This window comes from Myotis lucifugus, unplaced genomic scaffold, assembly GCF_000147115.1.
Source record: "Myotis lucifugus unplaced genomic scaffold, Myoluc2.0 scaffold_234, whole genome shotgun sequence".
Taxonomy (NCBI): Eukaryota; Metazoa; Chordata; class Mammalia; order Chiroptera; family Vespertilionidae; genus Myotis; species Myotis lucifugus.
The window spans coordinates 772117-782116 of record NW_005871282.1 but is presented as its reverse complement, the minus strand read 5'-3'; the positions used below and the strand labels follow the sequence as shown (position 1 = coordinate 782116).

Here is a 10000-nt window from a genome sequence, read left to right as displayed (position 1 = left end):
GTTTAATTTTATGAATACTTATAGTAATTATGTAATATTTATTTACTAGAGGCCCCATGCACAATATTCGTGCAAGAGTAGGCCTTCCTTCCCCCGGCTGCCAGCACCAGCTTCCCTCTGGCACCCGGGACCCGGGCTTCCCTTGCAGCCCTGGCTTCGTCGGGAAGGTCGTCCGGAAGGATGTCTGGTCTAATTAGCATATTACGCTTTTATTATTATAGATAACTTACCAGGTGTTGGATACTATAGTAAGGACATTATATTCACACAAAGACTATGAAATAGATATCGTCACCAACACTTCACAATGAGAGCCTGAGGCTCTGGAAGGTTAGTGGCGTCCTGCTGTCCCCATCCAGGGAGCAGTCACCTAGGTCTCCTGTCCTTCAGGGGGCCAGACCCCTTCACGTATACCTCACAGTCAGCGTGACAGGCATTAAGGAACTGATAATAAAAATAATTACTTCCTACATCCCACCAATGAAAAAATCACCATGCAAAATTTATGTTCATTTAATTCATACTAAAACTTTGTTTATGCAATGATACAGCAATGGCAACTAATGAGAATATATGACTTTAAAATTAACAAGGTAAAATAAATCTGGTCAAAAAATAACAACATGGTCCTAAATAAACCCCGAGGCGTGATGAAGAGTGAAGAGCAAACGCGACTGTAAGCGAGCGGCGGCGATTACCTGAGCGCCTCTGTTCATGTCGAGGCCGTACCAGACGGGCTTGTGGTCGGACGACCTGCTGGTCCACCAGGTTTTCCGGGGGATGCTCGACGGGTTGGCTGAGATACACGTCTCGCCCGTCTCCATGTTGCAGAAAACTTTGATGGCGTCTTCCACGGACCCCTGGTTAGGGTCAATCCAGTACTCGCCTGTTTTCCAAAATAAACATATTTGCTAAGAAAAGTGAACTTCAAACATGATGAGAGTCATGTATTGTCAAAACTATCGATATAGTAAGTATATGAGTTAAACTGTGATTAGAATGTTATGAATTATCTCACTGGCCCTAGTTAGAATTGATCTCTATTATATCTGAGAGATACTTGAAATAGGTTATACCAAGTCAGTGCATGGTGCTGGACACGTAGTCAAATACACAAGTAAATATGTCCTTGTGCATCTATCTGTGTGTATGTATACTTAAGTGTGTATATATAATAGGCACGAAAAACTGCGTTTTAAGTAAAATGTAGAGACATTGGTGGCTATAAAGTCTAGAGCTGAGAATGAAACTGCCTAGTCCTCACAGATCATTTCAGCTCTCCCTGTCAATGTCATTTCAAAGTTAACTGGAGCCATTAAGCATTTCACAGCTTCTTCTTATGGCCCAGAATCCCTTTTCCCCAGGTCTGATTAGATTAATCAAAATGACAGAATACTGCAAACTTAAGGCATGGTTTACACCACGAGGACAGAAAGACTACTTAATTCCAAAATACTTTGTATTAACATATACTCCTGCCAGCAGAGATCCTTAAAGCTGTATTTATAGAACATTAAACTGCATGAAAGTTACTTCATCGTCAAATAAGTTTGGGAAATAAAATAAACTTCATTCTACTCTTGAAGGCCCAATGATACATGTGAGCATATTAAATCCCTGCGAAGTCATGGAGGTAGGTCAAAGCCAGCCTTGCTTCAGCAAGTGTTCTCCACGTCACAGCACCACAAAATCACCAACTGTGACGACTTCTGGATGGAAATGGCACTACCAGGAGGAGGTTAGATCATTAACAGGATGTGTCCTCTCTCAGAGTATTTATCGTCTCACCCCCGTTCTTCATGTCATTGGCGGTCCCCCCCGCTAACCCACAAACTCTATGACATGGTGACCATGTCCTCTCTCGGCATCACTACATGTCTGGAGTGCGGTCAGTGAAACGTGGCTGGGATGCAGCTGAGAACACCCGGTCAGGAACGCGGAGCACTCACCGCTGTGCTTTGCGGAGTGGCAGAGCTTCAGGTCCTCACACGTGCGGGCCGGGTGCTTCTTAGAGCCGTCGGGGCTGCGCATGGTCTCAATCTGGCTGCTGAGGGACTTGAGGGTGGCGTGGACGCCGGGGTCCGTCTTGTTCTTGTCGTCAGGAGCCGCCTCGTCTTCCGTGAACTCGGGGAGGGGGTCTGGCATGTTCTCATCGTAGTGCCCCAGGATGTCCCCAAGGGCGGCCGTGAGGTGGCCCGGGGGACCCGGAGGCCCAGGCGGGCCAGGCTCGCCCGGAGGACCCTGATGGTTAAGAACATTGGAAACACATGAACACACTTGTTGTTTTGTTTTCCATTGGACACAAGGCACTGCTGGGACTTGGTGCCCAGGGAGTTACACCCGGCCTCACGGTGCAGGGACCTGGGAGTCGCGCCCTTTAACCTGAGGGCTCTGCCTGCCAGCCTGTAACCTCCCAAGGGAGAGAGTGACGCGGAACTACCTCCCAGGCAACAGGCCTGCAAGTCGGCATCTGAGCTACAGCAAGCTCAGAGCACCAAGTGTGTGCTCTGATGTTCACCCTGAAGATGAATATAGTTTATGTTAAATATGCAGCTGTGGCCATTCATTTCCAGACGATTGGGGGCAAGGCCAACTACAATGTCTCACAGGATCTGTGACAGACGCTGAAAGGGCGGATGCAGAGGAATGTGGGTCCCAGTTCTGTAAGATTGCACGTCAACACCAAGGACATACCCACAACGAACACCCACAAGACAACTGTCCCCTATTTTCAAATAAGGGGGAAGGCGGGAAGTCTTAATTGTACAAACTAATGGGTAGCTCAAAATTCTGTGTGCTAAATAAAATTTAAGAATGTTCTCTTTAGCCTTTTTAAAAAATATTTTTAATGATTTCAGAGAGGATGGGAGAGGGAGAGAGAGAAAAGCATCAATGATGAGAGAGAATCATGGATCGGCTGCCTCCTGCACGCCCCACACTGGGGATCAAGCCTGCAACCTGGGCATGTGCCCTGACCGGGAATGGAACCGTGACCTCTTGGTTCATAGGTCAACGCTCAACCACTGACCCACACCGGCCCGGCTCTCTAGCCCTTCCCTTAACCAAAGAATCAGCCCAGAAGCTGGAAGATGTGTGGTCACCTTTCACCTGGGAGCTCCCGCTGGCAGACAAGGCTGGAGTCCGCCCCTGAGGAGCTGGCTCTGGACAAGTTGCTTCAGCCTTTCCTCACCTCAAGAGCCTGTGACACCTGTTGGGTTCACTTTTAAGCTCACATCATGGCCCGTGAGTTCCTTTACACCAATCTCAGGAGGTTTTTCCTAGCGAGGACGAGGAACCGCCACATAAAGTCAGTGGAGGGCCAATAAGTCAGAGGAATGGCACTTCCGGCTGTTTTCCGCCCACAGAGAGATAACGGGGAATACTCCTCTGGACCATGGGAAACATAAGGCTTTTCGTTTCATAAAATAAGTAATAAATATTCAGTGTAATGGCCAGTGAGGGGCAGAGTCAGAATAAAGAGGGACAGGTCAATCGGACCGAAGAGGAAGAGAGATGAGGAGGGTCCCAACGATCCGAGAAGCCAGAGCCCAACACAGTTTACAAAACCCTCAGTCGGCACTACTGGAACGTTGTGATGAAAACGTTCATTGAAATCCTTCCTAATGTCATTTGCAATAGAGGAAAGCTCAGATTTCACACTCTTCACTTTGCAGCATTTTCATGAGCAACTACACTCATCTGCCTCACACTTAGTGTACGCCATGAAGGCCAGGCGACTTCCCCCGAGCTCCATCGGGACCCAGCACGCCGCGCTCTCTGCTCTCATCGGTGCCCATGAAAGGAGGCCCAGCACGTTGGACTCTGATTTTACCGGCTCTGAACGATCTGGATTAAAGAGCTGAAACAGTTACTTCTACAGACAAGCTCTCCTGTGACTTTCAGGTTTGTTCTCAGAGTCCCTTCTGTCCCTCGTCCACGGCTGGGCGCCGGCTGTGAGGACCAGCAGAGCCTCAGCACGCACACCCTGTGACTCACCTCGGGCCCCGCCTCCCCGACGCTGCCCCGCACTCCAGGAGGCCCGATGGGGCCCAGCGGCCCGGGGTTTCCTTCCTTCCCTGAGGGGCCCACTGGGCCCGGGGGACCCTGCGAGAAACAAAACTGGATGTTAGATTCTCTGAGAAAACTCCCACAGCGCCCTTCTCTAAACAAAGAACCTTTTTCCTGATGAACTATCACAGCAGTTTCTCAGATTCAGATCCTAATGACTAACGAATGGAGTTCCAGAACATTCCTACTTTACTATTTCATCGCACATCAATTTCCATCCATGCACATAAAAGACCAGCAGCAGTTCAAACCTTTAATGGACTCGTCATCTACTTTTATTAGTATTGGGACTATTTCATCAAATCTCATGTATTGTAAACTCAGTTATAAATTCAGTGAACTAGGAGTAAGAAAAAGGCAGAAGGTGAAGTGATTAACATAATTATAAGTTATGTTTGTGTGTTTATACAAGTATCTCATGACATCCTAACAATTTTAATACTACTCTCCTAAAATGTTTTGTTTACACTAGATTTAGACATAGCAGAAATTCTAATGATTTTCCTAATAATTATGTCGGTCAATTATGTTATGACATTAATGACCTATTAGGGGCAGCATGAATACTAATGTGGAATTTCTAAAAGCCACAAATGTTGGTTTCATTTTATGATTTGCTTCTGAATTAGCCTTAAGCCAAACACTCTGAGGAAGGACCCCAGTTCCTTAAAAAAAACACACTCAGCCGCAGAACAGCCAGCCCTGCCTCCGCTGCACGGGCAGTCCTAGGAGACCACCTCCAAGAGTGCGAAGTAACGGACATGTCAGTGAACACGGGTAAGGATGGCCCATCGGTGAGTGCATTCACCGCAGGAGAGAGGTTTAATGTGCGACCATGAAATAGCACATCATAGCACAGGGCTTTCTACTTAAAGGTGACTGCCGACCGGCTTCTCTCATGCGTTGGCTGCCTGCGTCAGAGAACCTGGGCCATTCTCGCTTCAACCCGTGAAATGCTACTCGGGCTCTCACAGGACATCACCGCACGCATCGCCGTTCACACCTGGTTCAGCTCAGTTACTCACTCGTGGGCCAAATGGTCCAGGGATCCCAGCACTGCCTTGCTCACCATTGGGACCCTGAGTGGGAAAAACATGTAAAATGTTACCAAAATATTCCCATCCTGCACTCTGCCGCCTCGGGTGGTTAAAATCCGCTGCCGCTGACATCAGCTGCATCAACTCCTTGCACAGTCATGTCTCCAAAGGTCTTCGTGAGTTGCCCAGAAGTAACGACAGCGCAGGAGGAACGGTGGACATACCCTTTGGGTTCATGTCTTTCCTACAAAGTCACAGCTCACAAATGGCAATGACGGTGGCCAGGTGGGTAACTCATTATTTTGAAAGGACAGTAAGGTACAAAACGTCCATCCATTTTACGACAAGTGTCCACGTCAAGACAGCTGTGCACGTTCACACGGAGGGCAGGTCATTGGTGGAGAAGTTACTTACAGGAGGCCCGGGAAGTCCCTGAAGACCGGTGAACCCCCGGTGGCCCTTCTGGCCTCGGTCGCCGCGGTCCCCATGATCGCCTTTGTCACCGCGAGGCCCTTGGGGTCCCTAGAAACAGGGTCATGCATGGGTATTGCCTGTTGAGACTACAATTTCCTACAATTTTACCTTTTACAATTGTATTTACTGCTATTTTGAGTACTACACTTTATATGAACATATTTACTTATATAAATGGAATCAGACCTAGAGATTTTTGCCTTTTGGAATGAAGGTAATAATTAAAACATAATGCATTTAATAATGCTTTCCTAAGAGTTAGTTTTTTAATGTTTATCCTATATTTATACTAAAATGAGGTATTTTTAAGTTGGTCTTTCTTATCTAAAACAGTTTCAAAGACTGTATTTCACATACTCGGCTGCTATTATGTGAAAACATTGCTGCCATAAATAGCTTCTTTAAAAGCAAAACATGAGTCCTTATTTACTATGCTACCTCTAAAAAGAACATGCTTATTAAATTTGCATATGCAGATAAACTGGACATGACAGCTGGGACTATATTAAAAAACTGTTCATACTGGAAAGTTGCTAAGAGAGTAGATGCATCAATTCCGATCCTGAGAAACTAAAGGAAAAGCAATAATTAAGAATCTTCTTATGGGAGAGAAGCTACACGGAGAGAAAAGGTGAAAATTATCTGATCAGTCTAATCAGTCTCGGGCACCTTCCTTCCTTTCCTTTCATTCTTTCTTTCCTGGTTCTTAAGTCTTAGGTGACAACAGCAGCTCCGGTCCAGAGCTCATGGTAAACTGACAAGGTCGCCTACGTGGGGGAGCTGTGCTGTCGGCAGCTCTCCTGGAAAAGAACTGGAGGATGAAAGAGACCACCAAACAGACAGGCTCTTGGGTTAATATTTTTCCTTACCAGTTTGTTGTTCTTATTTTGTATGGTTCTTTTTTTTTAATTTGGATATCCTAATTGTCAAACAGTATGAAAACCTTTTTATAATAAAAACAAGACTAAATCTCAGTAATTTTTTATATTTTATATAATGTTGTAAATTTAAATATTAAAATCAGCCCAGCCAGCATGGCTCAGTGGTTGAGCATTGACCTAGGAACCAGGGGGTCATGGTTCAATTCCTGGTCAGGGCACAGGCCCAGGTTGCGGGCTCAATCCCCAGTGAGGGGCGTGCAGGAGGCGGCCAATCAATAATTCTCTCTCATCATTGATGTTCTAACCCTCTCCCTTCCCCTCTGAAATCAATAAAAATATATTATGTACTAAAATCAGCCTGAATGCTTTCATAATGTTAGAGAGGTTCTTTTACTTGGGGAATGCTCCAAAATTTCATAATTGAAAATAAACTAAACCAGAAACCACCTACTTGTTATTATTAACTAAAATTCATTTAATCATGAAAAATGAAACTGGATTGTTTTTGTAACTGGCTAGAAAACGTTTGACTTGAACATGCTATGGAACTATGAAATCCTCTCTAGCCGGGCTCAAATCGAAAGTGAGAATTGTGATCTAATAATAGGCCAGGATTTTAAGGCCATGATCTTCATAACTATTGATATGGATTTATATAACAGGTGTGAGAGGAACAGAAGAGACCGCCTATAGAAATAATTCATTCCCAGTAAGACATCTGTGTAAGGCTCTCTGACCTGGAAGTAACTGCAAGTAGCAAAAGAACTGAACACGGGCAGTGGAATCTCATTGAAAATAAAACATAATATTGACTACAGCTTTTAAACCCATTATGTGATTTTTAGAAAATCTCAGAAAGAAGGGTATGGTTATTCCTATTATTTTGGGAGACAACTGTGACTCTAAGAATCTTTATTGATTATTTGAAAGAATCCATAGCTTGAGAAATTTGGTAATTTATAAACCTTAAATTGTACTTTTTCTTTGGGAGGGTATTTTATGAAAGAAGACATCATTTTCTAAAGAAAAACAGAACTTACAGGTAAGCCACGCTTCCCAGCTCGACCAGGTGGCCCTATGGGACCCCGGGAACCCTAGAAGAAATTTTCACAAAAGTTGGTAAAAAAAAAACAAGTGCATATACTATGTAGATATAGAATTTAAAAGACATATTTGTAGTTGGATATTTACTAAGTTTATGGGCACCTATGCATACCCTTCTGGCTAATTAATGAAAACCAGGCTAATGTTCCTGGTATAAGAATGTGCTCATCTCACTCCAATGACACTCTATAATCAGTTTTATTAATTGTGAAGCAGTACTTGCTTAAATTTAACACGATTTCCTATAAATCACAACATTTTAGGTGGTGAAAGTCAAAGCATCAGAATTTTTGAATATCTATTAGAAATCAAATGTTTGCCTCAAAGACTAAGAAAATTAACTCATAATGAACTGTTTGTCATTCTTGGTTTGGAGTCCTAGTCAAGAGCACATGGGTGACTGTACGTATGTGTCCAAGTAGCTCTAGTCAAGGGCACATGTGTGACTATACGTATGTGTCCAAGTAGCTCTAGTCAAGGGCACATGGGTGACTGTACGTATGCGTCCAAGTAGCTCTAGTCAAGGGCACATGGGTGACTGTATGTATGCGTCCAAGTAGCTCTAGTCAAGGGCACATGGGTGACTGTACGTATGCGTCCAAGTAGCTCTAGTCAAGGGCACATGGGTGACTGTATTCATGCGTCCAAGTAGCTCTAGTCAAGGGCACATGGGTGACTGTATTCATGCGTCCAAGTAGCTCTAGTCAAGGGCACATGGTGACTGTACGCATGCGTCCAAGTGGCTCCTAATGCAGAGCATCGATGTTAGTCGCTGCCAGTGAAATGGCCTCTCCTTACCGGGTCTCCTCTCTGTCCTGCGTCTCCGGGGGCGCCAACGGGGCCGGGAGTGCCCGGGGCACCCTGAGAGCCTGGCAGACCCGCGGGTCCAGGGTCTCCACGGTCACCCTGACAAGAATAACAGGATATCACTCTTTCAGCCTTCATTCAAACAGTGGTGTTCTATATGCCCATGCTATTCACGATGAACAATACCTTTTTAAAAACTTACTTTATTATTTTACTTACAATTTACTGCAATAGTTTATTTACTTATTAATAACTCAGACTGAGAAGAATAAGATGATTCCTCCCAAGAATAAGATGATTGCTCCCCTCACTCCTGCCCCGATGCCGGACCAGAGCAGGTGGCATGTTTCTTATCCAGACGTCCCTGCTCTGGGGGGTCTGTGCTCTGGGGCGAGACAAAGTCTCGCCAAACAGTGTGGAAACAGAACATGCCAAGGAAACCACTTTCTGGGTTTCCAGCCCCAGGCCCATGTGAGAAAACAAACGATGGAGGCTCCTCCCCACGCCTGCACCATCGCGTGAGGCCAAGGTCTGCACTCCACTGCGGTGCGACGCCCCCGGAGGAAACCGCTCTGGGCCCAGCCAGGGGCCTACTCCCGAGTGCACCGTGCACTGGGGACTAAAGCTCAGAAGCATCTGAAGAAGCGGCTGCTCCTGACTCCATCCGGGAGACCCACTGCGCCAGGGCTCCCGTCTCACTTGTCTCGTTAAGCAATCAAAAGCGAGATGACCGCTGCAGGAACAGGGATTAACGCAAGTAATGGGGTCAGGCCATTTTTTTCTGACAGAAATCGCCTTACTTGACTGGTTAGTTAGGATAAACTTGGGCAATAGGTTGGAGAACAGACTCATGATACATTGAATAAGCTAAATTGGCAACTCCAGGATTTTGAAAGAAACATACAGAAAGCACATATTCACTTGGAAAATACCAAGGATGGCCTCTGCAACTATTTGAACTTATGATCAAAATAAAATGTGATGGAAACTTAAAATGCACATAGGAGTCCAAATATATCCACAATGACATCAGGGCATATAGCAGCAAAATCTTTGAGAACTAATGCCCTACACAATATATACTGACCAAGGGAAATTTACATTCCCTGGCTTTATGTAGATGGGGGGACCCCAAAATTAATCAAAACTCTTCTTCCTCTTTACTTCAGTGCCTCGTGGATACTCAACGTGGGATTTAAAACACAAATGCCCAGTAGTGTAAGTATCAATCATATTCAGAGTCTTTGAAAACCGAGGTTCAGAAACTGTGTTCCAGACCACATAGCCGGTTACTTCAGTGGTCAAGATGCCAACCAGGTCTGCCTGGCTTCCCAGCCTGCTCTGCTCCAGGATGGGCCTTAGGGTGGGAAGAGCCGTGACGCCATGATAGGCTTAGGAGAAGGGCTCTGCTTGCCTTCCAGGCAGCTGGTCCCACACAGCTGTGCGGCCACCCGTCGGGACTGGAGCCTCTGGGAAAGCTGGGACATGTCCAGCTCAGTCAGTGCCTGTCTGATCTAAACCACGTCATGAAATGCTAGGCACTAACAATTCCTAGAGAGCCACTCGGATTCTTTCTTTGCGGGGCATCCCTTTAGTGGGTGCGGGGGAAATGCAGATGTCCCACAGCTC

The 10000-nt window shown here is 45.7% G+C and overlaps 1 protein-coding gene across 1 annotated transcript in view; it reads right to left on the bottom strand.

Annotated features, from left to right (window-relative positions):
* COL5A2 (collagen type V alpha 2 chain) overlaps nucleotides 1–10000 on the bottom strand; it is an 89595-nt gene that overhangs the window by 4136 nt on the left and 75459 nt on the right. The window contains exons 36-42 of the mRNA XM_023762115.1: nucleotides 8363–8470; nucleotides 7501–7554; nucleotides 5520–5627; nucleotides 5094–5147; nucleotides 3997–4104; nucleotides 1950–2241; nucleotides 699–886 (exon numbers count right to left, since the gene is read on the bottom strand). Of these exons, the coding sequence (XP_023617883.1) occupies nucleotides 699–886; nucleotides 1950–2241; nucleotides 3997–4104; nucleotides 5094–5147; nucleotides 5520–5627; nucleotides 7501–7554; nucleotides 8363–8470 (912 nt within the window). The remainder of the gene's footprint in view (nucleotides 1–698; nucleotides 887–1949; nucleotides 2242–3996; nucleotides 4105–5093; nucleotides 5148–5519; nucleotides 5628–7500; nucleotides 7555–8362; nucleotides 8471–10000) is intronic.